At 37.0% G+C, this 22937-nt stretch overlaps 1 protein-coding gene across 1 annotated transcript in view; it reads left to right on the top strand.

The window, feature by feature from the left end:
* The first annotated feature begins 6193 nt into the window (after nt 1-6193).
* OTOGL (otogelin like) overlaps nt 6194-22937 on the top strand; it is a 191098-nt gene continuing 174354 nt past the window's right edge. The window contains exons 1-6 of the mRNA XM_064285124.1: nt 6194-6272; nt 7365-7404; nt 8458-8506; nt 15560-15626; nt 17360-17458; nt 19655-19809. Coding sequence (XP_064141194.1) covers nt 6194-6272; nt 7365-7404; nt 8458-8506; nt 15560-15626; nt 17360-17458; nt 19655-19809 — 489 coding nt within the window. The remainder of the gene's footprint in view (nt 6273-7364; nt 7405-8457; nt 8507-15559; nt 15627-17359; nt 17459-19654; nt 19810-22937) is intronic.

Here is a 22937-nt window from a genome sequence, read left to right as displayed (position 1 = left end):
GGTAGTAATCTAGAAAACTGAAGGATATAATTTTGGATGGTTGGTGGTTCTGCTTTTGGCAGTATGGCAGGTTAGGTTATCTGAAAATTGACCAGCTGTAAAACACTTGGAACTGCCGAACAAAATAGCCATACATTGAAATGTTTGGGAGAGTTCACAAGTACCTAAGGGATATCACGGGAGGCTAAAAACAAAGTGGAAACTGAATGTGGACTGCCTTCACTCTGGGTTTGGGATGTGAATTTATACTTTGTGGTCTGGGAACCCTCAAACTGAGAAGTTAACATGAAATTCCCCGCAGCGATTGTCAGAAGGAGATGCGAATCTTCTTTTGAGAGACACATCCTAAACTCAAGTGGAAAAAGATTCTCATATAAAGTCCCACCAGACGTGGACCCAAAATTCACAATTTCAAATCCCATGCGGTAATCCATTCTAAATGCCAATAGCAAACATGACAAACAGCAGGGTTAGAATCACTTCTGCCTCCCTTCACCGCTGAAACTCAACTTTATCCCTCAGCAACTCTAAAATGGGTACATCAAAAAAACAGTTGAAACTATCTAAAAAATGGAATAGAAAACACAAACAACCATATCCATTTATTAAGAGATTTAACAAATTCGTGGTCCAATGGTTAAGCAAGCTTGGCTGCTAACTGAAAGGTTGGGGGTTTGAACCTACCCAGAAGATCCAAGGGAAAAAAGACCTGGTAACCTGCTCCCGTAAAGATTACAGCCTAGAAAACACTATGAGGCAGTTCTGCTCTGTCACACAGGGTCGCTATGAATTGGATTAACTCGACGACACCTAACAGCAACAATTTTATAAAGTGCAAATGCAAAGTGGTAGGTAGTTTGTAGAATGACGAGAACTGCAGAAAAAACTGGCATTTTTTCTTGAACTTGATGGTACAATGTTAACAAGAGGAAACTTTAGTTGGAGGGACATTACTTCTTTCAAGCTACCAGTTAATTATCGTAAATCAGTGGCACCACAGCAACTTGAAAAATGAATGTACCTATGAAATACAGCACGTTCACTTCTGGGGATGAGCTGCAAATTGAAAACATGAGCAACACAGACCTCAGTTGTGAAACATAAGTCTTTATCCAGAAAAGCTAAGATAGATGCCACTTCTAAATTAAATTACATGCAACCTCCCAGAAATTGCCAAGCAACACACCTCCTGAAAGCATGAATAGAATATTGCAAACTATTTTTTTTTTTTTGTCTTATAATAAGGCAGTTAAATTCAGCGTGGTTAAAATCATCTTAAGAAATAGGATTCCTCTTGCTTGTTGAATGACCACTTATAAATTTGGAATAAAACCAGTGGGCCTGAAATGTGTTTAGTAAAGCAAGTGAAGAATAGTTGCATTTCACCAGGAGAATGTGATATGATGGGAGTCAAATGTTATCTACTTTAGATTCAATCTCAGTTCATGAAAACTGAGTGTCCTGTAACTCACCAAAGAAACTAATTTTTTCTGAAGTTAATGAACTTGATTAAAATCTTTTCATTACCTTTCACATATAAACTATAAAGCCGAAAATTTCCAGTTCTTGCCACTTGTTTTCAGTGTGGTATGTTGGGGCCAACAGGCTGTCATGTTTCAGCTTTTTTTAAGATCATATTCCATGTGGGAAAATGTGCAGTGCTTTTAGAGCAGAAAGGGAATGGTTTATTCCTTGCATTATGTAGCTGCCTCAGACTTCTTATGAACTTAATGTCTCTTCACAAGCTGGTGGTGGACTCACTTTTTGCCAAAGTTCCCTTGTCAGGGTAGAATGAAATATAAAAGCTGTCAACTGAATTTTGACAGTAATAATTATACATAGCAACAGTCATAAATTCTTCTTGTGTGGCTGTGGGTCTTATCTTTCATGTAAACTCTCTGTTCTATTGTAGCTATTCAGGGAATTCTATTTTGCCTATTTTCATGCAGCCTACTATTTCATGACAAGAGTTCATAATGTAGTTTGTTGAAAAAAGAACTTGAGATTTTTCTTACTTTTTTTTTTTTTTGCCGTTATTCATTCTCCTCTTTTGACCTCTTACCCTACTATAAGCCTGGATAAAGGAGGAACAAAGAGAAGGCATATACCAGATCTTTTATGATTTCTACTATTTTCTTTACTCGATAAACTTTATAGTTTCTGAATGAATAATATTTGAAAACAGGAAAATAGTAATAAAAATATCAAGTGATATAGTCTTAAAATTTCCAATTTTATCAAGTGAAAATGACTGTCATGCTTTTTTTATACCTAGATTTTTTTTCTTTCTTTTTTTTTTTTTTATTGTGCTTTAAGTGAAAGTTTACAAATCAGCCTCTCGTACAAAAATTTTCTAAAGAGTACCTTGCAACGTACTTCTAGTTGCTCTCACCCTAATGAGACAGCACGCTCCTCCTCTCCGCTCGGTATTCCCCATGTCCATTCAGCCAGCTCCTGTCCCCCTCTGCCTTCTCATCTCCCCTCCAGGAAGGAACTGCCCACATAGTCTCATGTGTCTACTTGAGCCAAGAAGCTCACTCCTCACCAGTTATCACTTTCTATCTTGTAGTCCAGTCCAATCCCTGTCTGAAGAGTTGGCTTTGGGAATGGCTCCAGTCTTAGGACGGTCATGCCTTTGAATCAAAAATTTAAAGTTACTGTATGAAATTTGGGATGAAAAAGTTAAGAAGGTATGTTATGGGTTAAATTTTGTCCCCCCAAAATGTCTGTCAACTTGGCTAGGCCATGATTGCCAGTATTGTGTAACTGTCTACGGTTTTGTCATCTGATGTGATTTTCCTATGTGTTTTAAATCCAGCCGACTCCACAGCAACAGGTTTTCTTTTTGTTGTTGTTGTTATGCTGCTAATGAGGCAGGATTCGAGGCAGTTATGTTAATAAGGCAGGACTCAATGTACAGGATTAGGTTCAATCTCTTTTGAGACATAAAAGAGAGAAGTGAGCACAGAGACAGGGGACGTCATACCACCAAGAAAGGAGCACCAGGAGCATAGCATGTCCTTTGGCCCTGAGATCCCTGTGCTGAGAAGCTCCTAGACCATGGGAAAGTTGATAACAAGGATCTTCCCGCCAGAGCTGACAGAGGGAGAAAGCCTTCCGCTGGAGCTGGCACCCTGAATTTGGACTTCTAGCCTTCTAGACTGTGAGAGAATAAATTTCTCTTTGTTAAAGTCACCTGCTTGTGGTATTTCTGTTATAGCAGCATTTGATAACTAAGGCAAGGTTGTTACATTTTAATTAAGTACATAAAATGTCAAAGCTTATGTCAAAAAATAAGGACTTTTCACATGTCTTTATATTACTAAGTTTACTAACTTTTTCTCACTGAGTTCTAGGAGTATTTAGAAAAAAACTACGAGTACTTTCAAAACATTTATTTTATTGAACCAAGAAATTTAACTTTGAGTTCCCCTTGGGATTTTTTTTCTGATGTGTGTCATTTATAGGAATTTGGAAACTCAAAGAAAAATCCAAGCAGTTACTAGATTGGGAAAAAAATAATCCCTGAAGTGTGATTTATAAATTCTTCGTATTAGAGGCTGACTTATATGGGAAACTATGAAGCCAAGAGAAACTATTGTAAATTATTATTTATGTACATTTATACCCTTTTCGGAAAGAGTCAATAAACATTCTGAATAATCAAAATTACTGCCCTCAATTTTAAAATTTATCTGGAAGAAAACTCTTTTTTTTTTTAAGTATATTTTATCCTTAAATTTTTAAAATTCTGTATTCACATCTTCTTAATCTAGAATGTTTTATAGTTTTGATTGTGTTTGGGTATATACATAATGATGGATCACAGTGAGGCTGTAACTGTAAATACCTAAGCCAATTATCTGTTTAGAATGATATCTTGTCTAATTAGTTAAGTCCTCACAACTGGACCAATAAACAACATTATAATACATGGAGAAAAAATTCAAGTTGTTGACGATTTTGTCTACTTGGATCAACAGTCAATGTCTATGGAAGCAGTAGTCAAGAAATTAAACAATGTATTGCATTGAGCAAATCTGCTGCAAAAGATATTTTTAAAGTTTTTAAAAGGAAGTATGCCACTTCGATATTTAAGGTGCCTCTGACCCAAGCCATAGTCTTTCAATTGCCTCATACACATGTGAAAGCTGAATAATGAAAAAAGAAGGCAGAAAAAGAATTGATGCATTTGAATTGTGGTGTTCGAGAAGAATATTGAATATACCACGGACTGCCAGAAGAATGAACAAATCAATCTTAGAAGATATACAACCTGAATGCTCCATAGGAACAAAATGGCTAGACTTGGCTTACTTACTTTGGATTTGTCATCAGGAGAGATCAGTTGCTGGAGAAGGACATCATGTTTGGTAAAGTAGAGGGTCAGTGAAAATGAGGGGGAGCTCTCAGTGGGCTGGATTGACACAATAATCAGAGCAATGGACTCAAATACACCAAAAATCGTGAAGATGGCACAGGACGGGGCAGTGTTTTGTTCCGTAATACATAAGGTTGCCATGAGTTGGAGTTGATTTGAGGGCAGCTAACAACCTTGGTGGCGCAGTGCTTGAGAACTTGGCTGTTAACCAAAAGGTTGGAAGTTTGAATCCACCAGCCACTCCTTGGAAACCCTGTGGGGCAGTTCTGCTCTGTCCTATAGGGTGTCACTGGATTGGTATCAACTCGACAGCAACAGTTCAAGTAGGGTAACAACAACAATTAATTCAAGGGCAATAGACTAGTAACTTATCAACTGATATTTATTAAGCACATATTATGTTTAAATCAGTCAAAATTTTAAAATGAGCATGTGCTTGTGTGTGTCTGTATAGATATGGGCACATAGTTATTTTATATTTTTAGTGAAGTGTGTACATGGGTGTTTATGCTTAAGGGTTTATTTCCTTATAAGCAAACTCTTCTCTGGGCTCATGGTCCCATGTAGGCAATGGAAAGGAATTAAGATCATGTAGAGCAAGAGTAAATGATCATTGAATTTGGGAACTGTCAAGGAAGTGTTTATTTGTAGATAATGGATATTGAGGCTTGTAACATGTTAGGATGTCAAGGACACTTCCCAGAAAAGAAGCTGGAAGCTATTGCAGAAGAGGTGTCTGAATACAGCAGTATGTTAAGAACTGCTGTGCTTGTATTGTCTCTTGGTAGTTCCTGTGTAGTTAGACATTTCTTTCTACTGTGCTCCCACTTGTTAAACACGAAGCTGATAGTAGTGCAGGTAACTCATGTATCTGCTACAAAAAAATGTGCACTCATTATGTAAACATGGCTTTTACTCATTTGTGGGGCTTAGATCATCTCTTTGGAGTTCATTATGAAATATTAGAGCTATTTTCTGATGCCAATCTAGTCAGTCAGTCGTATTCAGAGAAGAATGGTCCTACTGCTGGGATAAGAAATTTTCATTTGTTGTCTAATAGAGGATGGAAAAATGGGGTGTGAAGGGAAGGCTTTCAGGGCTAGATGAGTTACTGCACTTTCTTTTTAAAGGCAAATATTAGAATCACATCTTATATGTGCTATTTTGTACTTTTGTTGCAGAATGTTTAACAGAAAGATCTGTGGGCAAGCAAACATGTCAGCTTAAACTACACTTTAATGAGACGAGTTGAAAATATATGTGCATCAATTTAGCTTGCTTTTTAATCTTCAAAGGAAAAATTTATTAGAACATCTAGGCATTCTAGGAAAGGTTGATAAAATTTTACTGTACCCCCTCTCCCACCCCCAAAGGACAGTGCTTATTTTATGAATAAAATTCTAAAGCACAGAGAATAGATCAGCAATTAGAAATAATGGTTATTTCTAATGGCATCAGAAGCTAGCACTGGGTTTTTTTTTGATAGTCCTGTCTTTAGAAGTCACAAAACGTTCATACAGACTGAAAAAGGCATATGATGTGCAGGTGCAGGGTAAGGTGTAACCAATACGGGCTCAGGTAAGAAGCCGCCATGCATTACTAACGAGAGACACACAGCCAGAGTTGCCTGCAAATTCTGAAGCTTCAGATGCTGTATGTAGTCAGAAAGCCAGGAATTCCTTTTTGAACTTCTTTATTACATAGCTGTATTTATAAGAATTTGAACACTCTACAAACCCACACACTTTTAAGATGCTATCATAGTAAAGACCAACAATTTGGTTACATTTCAGGGAGAAAGGCTACACTGAAATGAACATTGTGAGAAAACTCAATTCAATGATACCTTGGAGTATATTCTTGCTTCATATACTGCTGTTTTCGTTACAAGGTAAGAATTTCCATTAATTTTTTACTTTAATCTGTTTGCTTTAGTCTCTCTTACAATTGATATACACATTTTCCCCTTATAGTATAAAGCACTTTGAAGCCATTAGAATGGATATATATATATTAAATGACATCCAGATTGTCTTTTTGAAGATTCTCAATCGTGTAAATAATTTGTAACATCTAGTGTTTTTTTTTTGTTTGTTTTTTGCCTTTTTTAATGGCTAGCCAAAACCATTCTTTTATTATGGCACACAGCTGTACTGTTAGAAGCTCTGATTCTTTTTCTCTTCTAAAACCTGAGTTAAAAGAATTATCTTTCTATATGTAATTTAAACATTTGAAATTTTACAAAATAAATAAGGAGAAATTAAGTTTTCTTCATGTGATCAAATCAAGGAGTGATAAAAAGATATTTTAAGAATGACTCTAGCAGTTGAGGCTAAGAATTTACTTTCAGTTATTTTTTTATAGCTATTTTACTTAGAAATTAATTTTTATAAAATATTTTTTTGTGGGGGAAAGCATTTATTTACATTCATTTGTTTTTACTTTTACTCCCTGAAAATGGCTGTATATTTTGGATTCTACAGGGGAAATGGGAGAAATTACTAAGTGTAAAATACTGGACAGGTCAAAGAAGCTATCTTCCAATCCTAGGAATGACTAAAATTCTAAGGAGAAAGATGTCTTAGTGAACTGAGATCTAGGGGGGCTCTGGAGATGAACTTGTCCAATACCATCATTTTGTAGTGTGTTTGGTAACTTGCTTAAGCTTGGCATATCCTAAGTGGTAGGACTGGGACTAAATGTAGATCTCTGTCCCCAAGTCCAGTGCCTGTTCCATTGTATCATGTCTGCATGTACATTTGTGTACACTGCTTATTCTCCCTGAATTATTAGTCACTTAAATGTCTCACAGGGAATTTGCTGGTCAAAATCCTGGAGAAAACGCAAAACAACCAACAGAAAAATTCAAAGTTTAGAATTTAGGTTATAATGATCTGTTAAATAACCAGAGCATCTGATCAAAATATTTGGATAATTTTTTTTCATTCATATATGTATATATTTACTTTTTATACTCTAGCAGGATATAGTTGTGCATCATCCATCCCAAAGAGAACGTCAAAGTGAGTATTTTTTGTTCTATCTGTCCTCTAAAACAGAAAGTTAATGGAAATGAGCAAAGTTCAGCAGAAAACTATATTTAAGTTTATACTTTTGAAAAAATAAATAGAATATTTGACAAAAAGTGCCTGAATTGTTGTTCTTAAAAACATTTCCAAGAGTTAAAAATTATCGGGTATTCCTTTCCTTATTTATGAAACAAAAAATATTTCCTTTCATTTTAATTACAAGAGGAGTTCTTGGTGGTGTCCAATGACTGTAGATACTAAGAAGATACTACTTTTATTGCAAAGGTTTGTAATTTCCCCTTTCATATTGTTATTTTATCAGTATACATTTATTGACTACAAAGGTGCTGTATTGTTAGAGAAAAGCTTTTTTAATGATTAAAAAGAATAAATTGGTTCTAGCAGTAAATAATGAAAATCATATATGGACTAAACTGATCTGCTTAATGAAAAGCAGGATTCTATTCAACATTTGATTTTTTTTATTGTGATAAGATATATATATATAAAACAATACATTTGCTATTTCAACCATTTTTACTTTTATAATTCAGTGACAGTTATTATAATACCATTTGATTTTGATAAATCACAATTTGATTTCCTTACATTAATGTTAATCTGCTCTTGATGCCATGGGAAAGGAGAGAATTAAGATTATGTTTGATACAAGTGATTATGCTCTTGGGGAATACTTACCTCATCAGTTTTATGAAGTCAGGTGAAGAAAATACTATGCCTGTTGGTGCTACAGTGTTACACTATTTTGTTTATTTCTCTATCTCAAAGTTCCTTCCTAAAATTCAGTTTACATCAGAAATAGGAGAGATTTGGGGACACTCCTGAATTCTGTAAAACGAGACGGCCAGCGCCCAAATCTAACCCGTCCGAAAAGGGGAGGGGGAACTTTTAAAATGTTAAACCAAGAAAGACCTCTTTGATAAAGTGATGGAAATCAGGAGGAAAACACCAGCTCTCTCTTGGGAAAGCCTTGTTCAGGTTGCCTAGGGGCCTTTGACTATACAAGTTCTTTTTGTTTTCTTCCAGAAACGGCTTTAATGAAAATCAACAGAAAAGAGCTCTTTTAGCAGCACAGGTAGGTTATGCCTCAAACGGAGAGAGAGGCAGAGAAATAATTCATTCGGCTGTGGGACTTTGCTGTCACTTCAACAATGAGACCTTTGTGGAAGGGAATAAAATGCTAAAAACAAGACAGGAAGGAGGAAGAAGAAGCAAGTCACTTTGTTACTGCTTTTCTGCGACCCTCAAATTCATCCGCAGCTCCTGTTTACTTGTTTGCAATGAAACGCTTTTTGCTATTTATCTCAGTTATCTACTGATAGGCTGACACTGTTTATAGGGGATTTCATCTCATCTTCTTGTCAGAAAATTTGAATCAGTTTGAAAATTAAGGACAATATGAGTCAGGACAATGAAAACAGAACAAATACAAGTAAAAAAAGGCCGAAAACTCCTTGTTGTTGAATCGATTCCAACTTCTGGTGATCCCATTGAATCGATTCCAACTTCTGGTGATCCCATGTATTACAGAGTAGAACTTCTCTATAGGATTTCCTTGGCTGTAATCTTTATGGAAGCAGATCACCAGGCCTTTCTTCCATGGCATCACGGAGTAGGTTGGAACAACCAACCTTGAGGTTACGTCTTAGCCATCTAGTGCTGCCATAACAGAAATACCGCAAGTGAATGGCTTTAACAAAGAGAAATTTATTTCCTCATAGTAAAGTAGGCTAAAAGTCCAAATTCAAGGCGTCAGCTCCAGGGGAAGGCTCTTTCTGTCTGTTGGCCCCGGAGGAAGGTCCTTGTCCTCAATCTTCCCGTGGTAGAGGAGCTTCTCAGGCACAGGGATCCCGGGTCCAAAGGACACGCTCTGCTCCCTGTGCTGCCTTCTTGGTGGGATGAGGTCCCCAACTCTCTGCTTGCTTCTCTTTCCTTTTATCTCTTAGGAGATAAAAGGTGGTGCAGGCCACACCCTAGGGAAACTCCCTTTACATTGGATCAGGGACCTGACCTGGGTAAGGGTGGCGTTAGAATCCCACCCTAACAATCCTTTTAACGTAAAATTACAATCACAAAATGGAGGACAACCACACAATACTGGGAGTCACGACCTAACCAAGTTGACACATATTTTTGGGGGGACACAGTTCAATCCATGAAAGGTTAGTAGTTGAGTGTGAATGACAGAAAAGAGTGTAAATGACATGTGTTAAATACTGAAAGGAGTTTCTGGGTGATTCAAACAGTTAATGCTCTTGGCTGCTCTCTGAAAAGTTGGTGGTTGGGGTCCACCAAGAGGTGCCTCAGAAGAAAGGCCTGGTGATCTACTTTTGAAAATCCTATGGGGCACAGTTGTACTCTGGCACACATGGGTCACCACAAGTCAGAATCAACTTGATGGCAATTTTTTTTTTTTTTTTTAATACTGCAGAAGGGCATCAGAGGTGCCCTGGTATCCTGACAGAGAGCTTTCATATGTCCTGATAACTCTAAATTACGGAGATTTCTGAAGAAATAAGCTTTTTAAAAATTTTTTGGCAGAGAAGGAGGGCACTGAATTTGAGGAGAACTTTTTACCTGGGCCCCTTTCTATAAAGAATATTGGATAATATAATAATTATATTTTTAACTTTGGTTTAAATGTTCAAATGACTGTTTAAAATGTTTCAAACTATTTCTCTATAAAAGGTGGATTGTAAATAGAGAGTTTAACTTAGTAAAGGAATTTCTTTGCGAAGTAATATGATTTGAGCATTTATAGATTAAACAGATTAAATATTCAAATAGGTGTTTGCCAGATGCTGGAATGCAATCAGTTTCTACTGGCATTTTTTTGATGGTTGCCTGAATTTGTGTATTTTATGGTATTAATTGGAGACAATTAGTAGATGAATAGAAGATTAGATAAGCTATGTGAGAGTTTAGAAGACAGAAGTAATTTATTCTATCAAGAGTGGAGGCCTTTTTTGGGGGTACTAGAATGGCAAAGGATTGTCTATAGAGTGGGAACAACATTTTCCTTAAAAAGAGTGCCTTGTATACTCAACTACTTTTATATCACGGGAAATGGTTAAAATGATTTTTGTCTGGGAAATTTTAAGTACAGATTTGCCAATAGACCACATTAGCCACAAAAAAGAGCATCAGCATGATCAGCAGAAAATCTGATATTGAGGAAAACTGTGTTCTGGTGAACCCACTAGATCGAGGGACCTGTGCCATGTACTGCAAAGTTGTGACATAAAGTGACATATACTATTGCCTGTCTACATGGTTTTAGAATTTGCATAATGACTATCCCTTCTGTAAATAAATGACTAACACACTCCCTTTGTCTTGATGACCCTTTAGAGAGCATGAAGAGCAGGACACTTGTTTATTTCCTTTAATGAGAGAACGTGCATCAAAATCTGTTAATATTTACACAAGTTTTAGTGCAGAAGTGTTAAAAAGGGGAAGGAGGTCATAATCATGTGTTACACTGTTTAGGATTGGGATTTGGTCTGTTATAAGGCCATTCTTGCCCACAGATTCACTTCCCTGCTCTGGGAAAACACACTGCTGAATGGATATCTGTGCAAGTAAAGAATCAGAAATATGTCAGTAATGAAGTGAACAATGTGCAAGGAAAGAAGACGTAGACTTCTGTAAATGGTGTATTTGTGTGCTCTAGTGATTTTCTACCTAAAGAAAATATTTCTCTGTGATTCTCACCCTCCTGTGGAGATGTAGTTAGGATGGAGGAAGAATGGGCTCTCCTCTTTACCAGCTATGTGAATATATGCTCTTATTGCCTGGGCTGTTTCACATTTGTATTAAATTTATGCCAAATGTTCTTCTTCTGAAAGCAGGCCTGAGATGTAGACTTAGGTGCAGGATTTTTAATTGAGTGATTTCCCGAAAGCGCAAGTGGTGAAGGGAGAAAAGTGAGACAAGGAAGGGAGTTGTTGTTAGGTGTGCAGCCACTGTGTCAATACATCTCCTTGAGGGTCTTCCTCTTTTTCACTGACCCTCTACTTTCCTAAGCATGATGTCCTTCTCCAGGGACTGCTCCCTTCTGATAACGTGTCCAAAGTATGTGAGACATAGTCTCGCCATCCTTGCTTCTAAGGAGCATTCTGGTTGTATTTCTTCCTAGACAGATTTGTTTGTTCTTTTGGCAGTCCATGGTATATTTAATGTTCTTTGCCAATACCATAATTGAAAGGCACCAATTCTTTTTGAGTGGCCCTTATTCACTGCTCAGCTTTCCCATGTATACGAGGCAACTGAAAAAACCATGACTTGGGTCAGGCACACCTTAGTCTTCAAGGTGACATCTTTGGTTTTTAACACTTTAAAGGTCTTTTACAGCTGATTTGCCCAATGCAATGCATCTTTTGATTTTCTGACTGCTGCTTCCATGAGTGTTGATTGTGGATCCAAGTAAAATGGAATCCTTGACAACTTCAATCTTTTCTCCATTTATCATGATGTTGCTTATTGGTCCAGTTGTGAGAATTTTTGTTGTCTTTATGTTGATGTGTAATCCATACTGAAGGCTGTAGTCTTTGGTTTTCATCAGTAAGTACTTCAAGACCTCTTCACTTTCGGCAAGCAAGGCTGTGTCATCTGCATAATACAGGTTGTTAATGAGTCTTCCTCCAATCCTGGTGCTCTGTTCTTCTTCATATAGTCCAGCTTCTTAGATTTTTTGCTCAGCATACAGATCGAATAGGTATAGTGAAAGGATACAGGCAGGACACACAACTTTCCTGACTTTAAACCACACAGTATCCCTTTGTTCTGTTTGAATGACTGCCTCTTAATCTGTGTACGGGTTCCTCATGAGCACAATTAAGTGTTCTGGAATTCCTATTCTTTGCAAATGTAGGCTTTTTAATGGGTTGTTTTCCAAAAGCATAAGTGGGGAAGGGAGAAAGTGAGACAAGGAAGGGAGGAAAACTAATATAGGGTGTATTAATCAAAATAAGGTACTGTAGGTACTTGGGGCTTGGTCCTATTGGGAACCCTCTGAAGAACTGCATAGAATGTGTCTTTAGAATTGTTTCTCCAAGGGATGGGCAAGCTAGGGTATTTATCTATGAATTCCTGTCTCTTATTGGTTGAGGGTGACCTCTGGAGGGCTTAAATCTTCTGGAAGGTACTTCCTGTGATTTGAAATACTTGAGCTCTGCTCTCAGGCAGAGACAAAGAGGAGCTGGTTCTTGAAGTTGGAGGCTCTCAATGTGTACAGAAACCAAGATGCAGGTGAATTCCAAGGTGAGCTGAGGGAATGTGGGAAAGGGCATCAACAGCATCTACTATAGTCATAGTTCCAATTAGCCTTGGGAGATAGACAGTTCCATTTGAATGATGTCTTTTTTCAGTTCAGGCAGTATGTGTTGACAAAATAATAGGGGTTGTGCTAGAGATATAAGCATGAATTGTAATGCTTGTTATCTAGAAACTCAGTGTCGAGTGGTGGCAGGCATGTAGAGATTTAAATGCTGTGTAACTGGTTCGTTGAATCTCAGACACCATCAATTATTTGCTATTATTTATGTAACATAAAAAATAAAAGTACTCTCACAATTATAAATGTAAGATGCCATGCTGAGTTCAGAGATGTTAAAAAGTTAAAGCTGTGTGTTGTGTCTTAGCATTGGGGAAATGTTGTATTATAATACATGAGATGCTGTGATAATTAGGAAGAAGGACCCCTTATCTAGGCTGATGGCTAGGAAGTCATCAAAATTTCCATGGAAGGGATGTGGCCTAAATTGGGTGAGAGGATACTAAGAAAAAAAACACATTGTGTTTTTTTTTTTCTTTGTCTAGTGTTGTCCAATATATTGTTTTTTCCTAATAATAAAATATATAGCATATTTGTGTTTATATTTGTACCCTTTATTATGTTACAGACACTGTTCTTGTTTTTTCAATTACCACATTTCATTTAATCCTCACAACTGTGAGGTAGATACTATATCATTCCATGTTCTAGATTGAGAAATTGATGCTGAGCAGGTTAAATAATTATAAACAAACAATTGTAAACCTGTATGAAGCAGAGTTGATTTTGAGGTCACTATACATTATTGGGGAAACCCTCGTGGCTTAGTCGTTAAGTGCTATGGCTGCTACCCAAGAGGTTGGCAGTTTGAACGCCAGGCGCTCCTTGGAAACTCTTTGGGGCAGTTCTACTCTGTCCTGTAGGGTTGCTATGAGTTGGAATCGACTCGACGGCAATGGGTTTGGTTTTTGGTTTTTTAATACGTTTTTGTTGAGCATCGTGGATGGCTGATTTGTTTCCACTAGAGGGATTGGCATAAGCCATTTTGGAGCCAAAGTTGCAGGATTTTGGTGTTTAGTAATGTTTATAACCCTTAGTTGTCAAGCTGATTCTGACTTGTAGTGACTCTATAGGATAGAGTAGAACTGCCCCACATGGTTTCCGCGGAGTGGCTGGTGGATTTGAATTGCCGATCGTTTGGCTAGCAGCTGAACTCTTTAATCACTGCGCCACCAGGATGCCAGTAATACTAGCTGTGTTAAATATAGACAACTGGAAACGATATGGCTGAAGAGAGAATAAGAGTTGCTACCTTAAGGGAACAATGGCTGTTGAAAATCTAATCTACTTTGAAGAAAGACACAAGGGCAAAAAGGTGAGATTGAGCAGTGAAGATAAAACCTGGGAGGATTAAAAGCAGGAAACAATGAACTTGAAACTATGGTGTGAGGCAGGGAACTTAGAAATGAGTCTTCAGTTGATGAGAAAGTGTGGGAGTCTTTTTATCTAGTATGGGGCAGGTTTGCCTGTTAAAAGGAAAAAAAAACTTTGCATTTGGAGGGAGACCAGAATATGCTGAGAAAGAACTTTTGTACCTGAAGTCACATTCTCTATTCCCCTACCTTCTTATCCTTCATGGTTCTCCAGTTTTTCTAACCTCATTTTGTATCCAGTTTGACATTTATAGGGCAAATTTTGGGTGTATGTGTGTTTTCTCTGATCCACAACAGAAATGCTGTCAGAGAGGATATTGCCTCAGATCATTCACCAAGTTAGCATTGAGTTGGAATAATATTCATTTATTAATTTTAACAGTCTACAATTATTTGCTACTGAGGCATACCTGTTGCCTTTGAGTCTATTCAGACTCACAGCAACCCTAAAGGACAGGGTAGAACTGTCCTATAGGTTTTCCAAGGAGTGGCTGGTGGGTTCATACTGCCATCCTTTGGTTAGTAGCTGAGCTCTTAACCACTGTGCCACCGGGACTCCTACTAAGGCATACTGACCTTTAAAACTTTCAAGGTTTTATCTGCATTGCTTAGATTAGTATAAATCTCTTTATGATTTTCTGTGTGTGAAACACTGTGCTAAAAGCTTTATGTATGTTATTTTAATTCATTGTCATAACTACACATCGAAGTAGGCACCATTATCATCCCAATTTACAAATGAGTAAATGGAGGCCCTAAGAGGTTAGGGAATTTACCTAAGAGAAGTAAGGGCAGAAGCAAAACTTTAATCCAGGTCTGATTCTGTAATATATGCTCTTGATTCAGGGCCCTGAACTGCCTTAGAATCTTTAAGAAGATATATTTAAATGATGTATGAACTTTAAAGTGTCAGCTCTCTCGGGGACTGAGTGCCACACTGACCCTGTGGCAGCACATGCCTCTGTGGATGCTGTCTTCTTGGATGGGGCTGCAGGCAGGAGGGCCTCCACTGCCTGCTGGTCCACCGGCCCCTGCATTTTCTCAAGATCCATCTGCATTTGGAAATGTTAGAAAACTGCTATTTCTGCAGGCAAAGCAATTGGGTAATCCTAAGATTATATCCAGTCAGGCTCCTTGCACAAAGGTGGGATGAGGGAGAAGAACTGAGGTCAGAGAGGGTAAATGACTTGTCAAAGTCATGCAAGAGAGAAAATCAAGGCTTGAAATCTGATTTCCTGATCACAACCCTGAGGCCCTTTCTGCCTTACTGAGATTGCTTCAATAACCCAGGGAAATATAAAGTTAATACATTGGGCTATAATTTCGGTGTTTGTAGCTAATTTTCAGATTTTTAATTTGCATATTTGGCCTTGAATTAAATAAGTTAACCATTTTAAATTCTCATTTCTTTCTTTCAAAGTTTGAAGCAACTTCTCCAAGATATTTTTTCCACCAAGCTATTAATTGGGGTGAGAGCAAAATAAAAGGTCAGTGCTACACCTATGTTTTTGTATCTGCTTTCTCAAAAGACCCCTTTTGGGGATAATTGAATCAACTCTTTATTGTTTCCATATAATACGTGGGTGAAATTGAGCCAGGGTAGTAACAATACTCAGTAACAAAGTTCTGTTCAAATAGAAGTCCGTATTATTTTTTGAAATAACCAAGACTAAATGCTTAGATGAAGCTGATAACTCCACGACAAGGGAAAGCAGTACTGGGTATCAGAAATTTTTTTCTCAATCAATTACTTGATTCTTATTTCCTTGGCATCCCTATTTTTGCTTACCAATTTCCATTTCCATTAAGCAGAATACTGATGGCAATTTGAAATTTCATTTGAGTGGTAACTATGAAATGGAAATTCTTATCACTGCATTTAAAATAACGGTCCTTACCAGTTTTAGCTTATTTGTTTTCAGGAGAATAAACACAGTAGTAAATAATTTTTTGAAGGAGATATATTTGTTAATCTAAATGTTTAGACATTTATTCTTAGGGAGATGTAAGATTGTGATCTAAGATAAAATTTAAATATAGATGTATCCCTAAAGATAAAGACCCTGCATTTAAGTGTATAAAAACCCTGCATTTAAGTGTATAAAAACCCTGCATTTAAGTGTATGAAAATCATCATTTTTCGACCTAGATTTATGAGCAAAGTTAAAACAATTAATTTTTCCTCAATTAAGATACACTTAGAGATTTATATGTTTTTAAATGTAAAGAAACATTTGAGTTCAATGGATCTTAAGGTGGAAAGGAATTACATGGTTTTCTAATTCTTGTTTTTGGCAGGACTGTAGTTAAATTATCCCATTTAGATAACTGTCTTCCATGACCTTAACATATTCCCGAGAGGCCCAACTTCTTTAATAATCCTTGATGGTGACTCGAAGATGTTCTCTAATTCTCCTGATGTGTTGCTTGAATCCCTCTTGCTTGAGTTTTGCCAGTTGCCTCGCGTTCTGTCCTTAACAGAGGAAAAGTTTTCACTGATTCATTTGCATTTTTTAAGCTCACCCAGGAGAGGACAGCAAAATTAGGATTAGAGCTCATAGTTATTTACTTCCTTTTTTTAACATAATCCTTTAGAGTGATTTTTTTTACACATGGAAGAGAATACTTTTGGTGATAGCCAGCAGTGACTTTGGCTTCTGCCTCATCAAAATTAAACATGCATCATTGGTAATTGAGCCCGAGGATTAATACACAAACTTCAAATGAAATGCTTCATCCTTCTCAAAAGCTGACGTTCCTTTTGATTTTTCTGCTCTGCTTGACCCCTTGAGCTAATGATGGAAGCTGTTCTGTTAGTGCAGTGCTTGCTTCTGGAGAAGGAGGTGGACGGGTGTGCAGCCAGAGCCAGGCTCCTGCAGCAGAATCGTCCGCAGCTTGTGTATTTCTGGTTCTCATCATCTGGGACAGGGCTTCCTTACATGGGAACTTGACCTTTCAATTGCTTGAAAGAGGCTAACCTTTTCTCTCGTAGTATTTTGAGATGTGAAAGCCTATCTTTTTTGCTTCACAGCACACATAATGAAATGATCTAGAGACTTGACGGGTTTAATTCTTTTGCTTGTCAAGGCAAGCAGCCCAGGTTTCTGTTTGCGTTAACAGTGGTTACGGTTAGTCCAAGCTAAATCCTGATGTATTATGTTTATGAGAGCTGGTGCATGCCAGGAAATAACTTATTTTTTTTTTTTTTTTTGCCCCACAGGTTCTTGTCCTCATGAATGCCTTAACGGAGCTTTCTGTTCTAAGACTGGTACATGCGACTGTCAAATATTCCAGGCGCTTGGGACTAGGTGCCAGATTAGTAAGTTTCAGGGATATTCATAAGAAAATTATGTGATATGGAGAACATTATGGCATCATTTGCTTTGATAGTGCACATCCATTAAGAGTTGGGGCAATCATATAGCATATTAACTAGAATGTATACAATTCATTCTCAGTAGTTTAGAAACAATGTAAGAGAAAATAGATATGCCTATTTCCTTATCTCACAGGTCTCTAATTTTCTGTTGCCTCAATTACTTTTTCCACTTTAGTGTTTTTTTTTTTTTTTTAATGATTTTGACTTGTAGCAACCCAAGTATGTCAGAGCAGAACTGTGCTCCACAGGGTTTTCAATGGCTGATTTATCAAAAGGAGGTTGACAGGACTTTCTTTCGAGACACTGCTGGATGAACTTAAACCTCCAAAGTTTTGGTTAGCAACTGAGAACATTAACCGTTTGCACCATCCAGGAACTCCTAAAACCAGATTCTCATTCATCTCTCCTTTGCTTTATAAATTAGATTTGTTATTTGGAGCCATTCATTCTTTTTTAATTTGAATTAATTGGCATTCTGTCCATAAATGGAAATAGTATTGAGAGCTCCTCAAGGACATAGGATCTTTTTTTATCTTTAGATCTTTTTATTCCCAGTGTCTAGCATAGAATTCTACATCAATAAATGTTCATTTGTTTAATGAGTATTTATTGAGCACCTACTAGATCTCAGGCTAAGCACTGGGGAAACAATGGAACAAGAAAGACATGTTCTTGCCCTTGTGGAGCTTACAGTCTAGAGGGGGGACTTACCACGCAACAGATACACAAATAATTATACTAGTGAAGTGCACTATAAAGGAAAGTGCAAGATGCTGTGAAAATATGCAATAGAGGTGGGGTGCTGTCAGGCAAGACTGTCCTAGAGAATGAATCTCTCTGTGCTTTTTCCTGAAAAGGCCAAAGTTGGCCAAGGCCAACTAATTTAGGTAAAAGCTACAAAGAGAAAGATTGTATCTTAGTTATTATTATGCTCCTTCAGAGAGCATATCAGAAATATTTTGCACATATTGAGTGCTCAGTAAATGTTATTGATTTTCATATTATTCAAAAGGGAAGCGTTTAACAAATAAAAATAGAACAGAGGGCTGTTCACAAGGGTAAGAAGAGGCGTAGCATGATGGCAATAGGATATGAAGTTGTTTGATTTAAGGTGAACATTGCTTGAAATTTGGCCAAGGTTTGAAGGCATGAATTTTTAAATTTCTGCGTACTTTGGATGACTGATGCTCCCAATTCCCAGATCCCAGACTTACATACCTGAGTTTTTGTCAGTGACTATTTTTGTCTTTTCACTGCTATTCATAAGGTTTCCACTGGCTAATTGTTTTCAGAAGTAGTCCTAGTCTGTCTTAGTCTGGAAGCTCAGCTGAAACCTGCCTGCCATGGGTGACCCTGCTGGTACCTGAATACTGGGGACATAGCGTCCAGCATCACAGCAACATGCAAGCCCCCTCAGTACGACAAACTGACAGACACTGTGTCTTACAAACTTTGGACATGTTGTCAGGAAGGATCAGTTCCTGGAGAAGGACATCATGCTTGGTAAAGCAGAGGGTCAGAGAAAAGAGGAAGACCCTCAATGAGATGGATTGACACAGTGGCTGCAACAATGGGTTCAAGGATAAGGATTGTGAGTGTGGTGCAGGACCGGGTAGTGTTTTGTTCTGTTCTGTTGTACATAGGGTCACTATGAGTCAGAGCCGACTTGACGGCACCTAACAACAACAACAACAACAACAACGTTTTTCTCTATGAATACCATAAAATAATTTTGAAAAAATTGCGGAGGATGGAACACTCAAATGCTGTCTGTGCTAATTTTTAGGACATTTCTTTTTTTCTGACCCACTATATTTGTTTTATCTCTATCATCTTTTGTTGTATCATTTCCTCCATTCTTCCTTTCTTCCAGAGTCTTCTTTTTGGAAGCAAAAATTAAGGAGCTTGCTAACATAGTTCCTGTCTTCATAATGAGTTGAGACCCTGTTTTTCTTCAAGGAAATTTTGAGAGAAACTGGTCATTTTATCTGTTAGTTATTTCTTCCTTTATGTAGATCACCAAAGAATGACAATACTTACTTTAATGGGGATTGGAGTCACCTACCATGCCTGAAGCTTGCCAGAAACGTGTGTAATTGATTTTATTCTACTAAATATTATCCTGTTTCTTTTCAGTCCCAAATATGGGCAATGGCAGAGCTGGGATTTGCAAAACTTGGGGACAGTACCACTTTGAAACATTTGATGGAATCTACTATTACCTCCCAGGAAACTGTTCATACATTTTTGCAAAGGATTGTGATCATTTGGAGCCTCAGTATACTGTGTGGGTAGGTGATCCTAGGGCACAATTACTTCACTTTTTTCGGAAAAGTGTATGTTTTTAAATTATTGGACAAATGATGGAAAATATACAATCATCATGGTATGAATACTCAGGGCCCTGACAGGGGAGGGGAGGTGATTGGTACTTAGTGGGATGGAGCAACCTTTGTGGCTGAATTGAGTATAGTTCCATCAAGATGAGGTCTAGAGCTGGGAGAGGTAGGATTTGGAAATGGCAAGGACTTACGGGTAATGCAGAAATGTCTATATCACTGATGTCAAAAGAAGGCTGTCATTCGTGAAAATGGAGTATATGAATGACGTAAGTACAGGCTATAGGATATGGAGATAGGGAGCTAATTGCTAGATAGGTTGATATTATATGACTGAACTTGGACAATTAGTGTTCAGTTGCAGATGCCTTGATTCAAAACAACTCTTAGGAGATACCTCAAAATGCAAGCTGTGGAGCTGCTTTAGTTGAAGTAATGGAGTTAGGACATCTTTTCTTGATCACCATATTCCCTTGAATTTCTAGCTATCTCAACACACAAGCGGGAAACTGCTGTGCTGTCCTGTTCAAAAGCTAACACTCTCCATAGCTGTAATTTGTTTGACTCTCTTTTCTTTTCCGTTCTAATCTATGTTGGAGTTGCCTAGATTCTCCTCCTCTTCTGGGTGATGCAAATGTTAAAGCAGGCCCTGAAGTTCTTTAAGGGAAATAAATTGTTGTGCGACCCAGAAAAAACATGAAGTATATCAAAAGTTAATTTATGGAGCATAAGAATACAAAATGAGAGGCCCTTCTAGATAGGGAAGTTAAAAATTTTTTTTTTTTTTTTTTCGGTGCTTACAGGGATCCCATTCTCAGTTGCCTCATTGCTTTAACTCCCTTACCCTCTTGCTGGTTTTATCACTCCAGCACCCTCTGACTCCCTCATTGAAATGGTCCTGTCCAGTGTCTCTCCCTTTTGAGAAGTAAGGTGTCAACTAGATAATCCATCCTTTGATAGTCAGACAGTGTTGAGCTTTGCTTCCAGGATTATTAGACATTGTTTCTACTTGGTCTTGTTTGGTTTGGTGGAATTTGCTTCCAAATCAACAAATCAGCTTATTTCAAATGTCATCATTCCCTGATTATAAAAGTAAGTATACTTTTTTTTTTGTAGAAAATTTGGAAAACTTAGGGAAGTATAAAAATAATATCAGAATTATCAATCAGGTTACAGTTATTAATGGCTTCATGTATTTCCTTCTAGACTTTTTCGTCTGGATTTTATACTTACCTATGACATTGAAATCATACCATGTATAATTTTCTGTTCTGCATTTTCACTTAATATTATACAAAGAACATTCTTCTATGTCACATAATTTTGGTAAACACAGAAATCATACCACGTATAATTTTCTGTTTTGCTTTTTCACTTAATATTATACAAAGAACATTCTTCCATGTCACATAATTTTGGTAAACACAGATTTTATTAGCTGTATTTGTTCAAATTTATGCAATACTCAAAAAATTTTAACTATGTCCTCTTTTGGAAATTTATATTTTTACATATTTTCAATATTTGAAGAGATGTATTGATAAACATCACTATGCATATATCCTTTTTATACTCCTGATTATTTTCTTTTTCTTCTTCAAATTCAATTTTATTTTTTGGAGAATAGTACATCTACATAGTTTAAAAGATTTCAGCAAAGCATATGAAGAAAAAAACCTTTGTCTCCCTTCACTCGTCACTCCCAGATGGGCTCCCTGGGGTGATTCCTTCAACTTTTTAGCTATTTCTTCTGGCTTTGTCTTCATGTGTCAAAATAATATGGTATTATCACTTCACTTTTTCAAATTTAGGTATTATTCATTCATTCTTACCATGAGAAATGAGGAATCATGTCAATGACGTCAGTCTTCCTGCGCCTAACAGGCACAAAAACACAGACACACGCACACCCTCTGTACCTTCTCTTTCCATCTTCCCAGCAGAGTTATATCACCACTTTAGGTTAAATCAGTATGTCATTTTACATTATTAACACTAGGTAAATATTGTTTAGAGATGACCCTGATGGGTTGTTATGCTTTTATTTCTCTTGTAAATTTTTATTGAGTTAACAGTTTTTTTTTTTTTTTTTTTTGCTTGTTTACTTTATTTTCTATACTCTAATCACTAATTTTTTCTCCAAACTTTCTATCTCAATAAGACTCTTGACAATATGGTCAGAGGCATTTAACAATCTTATCTTTTCCCTTCCTGGAGACATCTCTTCCTCAGTCCTTTGTTCTTCTGCTCCAATGGGGACTGGTTGCTTTGGAGGACTTCTAGACAGCTAGCATTCGAGACTTCTTTTTACTGTCCTCCTGAAGAATTTTCATCATCTTTCTCCTGTATTGATTTCCTTGTTTCTTGAATCTCATCAAATGTCTAAGAATCCTGAAAGATTCATTCATATTTGGGAGGTAGGCTATAAAAAGCTGATTGGACACTCTGAATATATGGACAGGACTTGTTTATAGTGATGATTGAGCAGGAATCCATGTTTTCCTTCTTGGTTTAATTTTTTGTTTTCACTGACTGTGCTTTCAAGTTGCTTCTTGGAAGAGGAAGATAAATTCCTGGAAAGGGTCCAAATGAAAGAAGACTTTGAAACCTTGATTCTAATTTGAAAATCACGTTTTCTCAGAATTTTCCAGGCAAATCCATTTTGATTTCTGATCCTTTTGCATACAAGCATTTACCTCTCCCTGTCTCTGGAAGCTTTTAGATTTTTTCTTTGTTCTTAGAGCTCTGAGACTTCATGATTGTGTGAGTAGTTCCCACGCCCATTTAATGTGCTGGACACTTGATGAACCCATTCAAGATTTATAATTCTTTAATTTCTGTAATAATATATTATCTCTTTCTTAATTACCTCTCTCCTCTCTTTCAGAGATTCCATAATTCAGATATTAGAACCCCAGCATTGAATGACGTACCTTTTAATTTTCTGCTGATTCTTTGTTTTCCATTTTTTTCTTCTTGCCCTACATTTTGGGAGATTTCATTCCAATTCTCATATATTTATCTCTCAACCTTTCTGTTTCTCCTATCATATTGCCAGTGTTAAAGAATTTATTTTTATT

This window comes from Loxodonta africana, chromosome 4 (genome assembly GCF_030014295.1).
Source record: "Loxodonta africana isolate mLoxAfr1 chromosome 4, mLoxAfr1.hap2, whole genome shotgun sequence".
Classification (NCBI taxonomy): Eukaryota; Metazoa; Chordata; class Mammalia; order Proboscidea; family Elephantidae; genus Loxodonta; species Loxodonta africana.
This window is presented reverse-complemented; position numbering and strand designations above follow the sequence as displayed.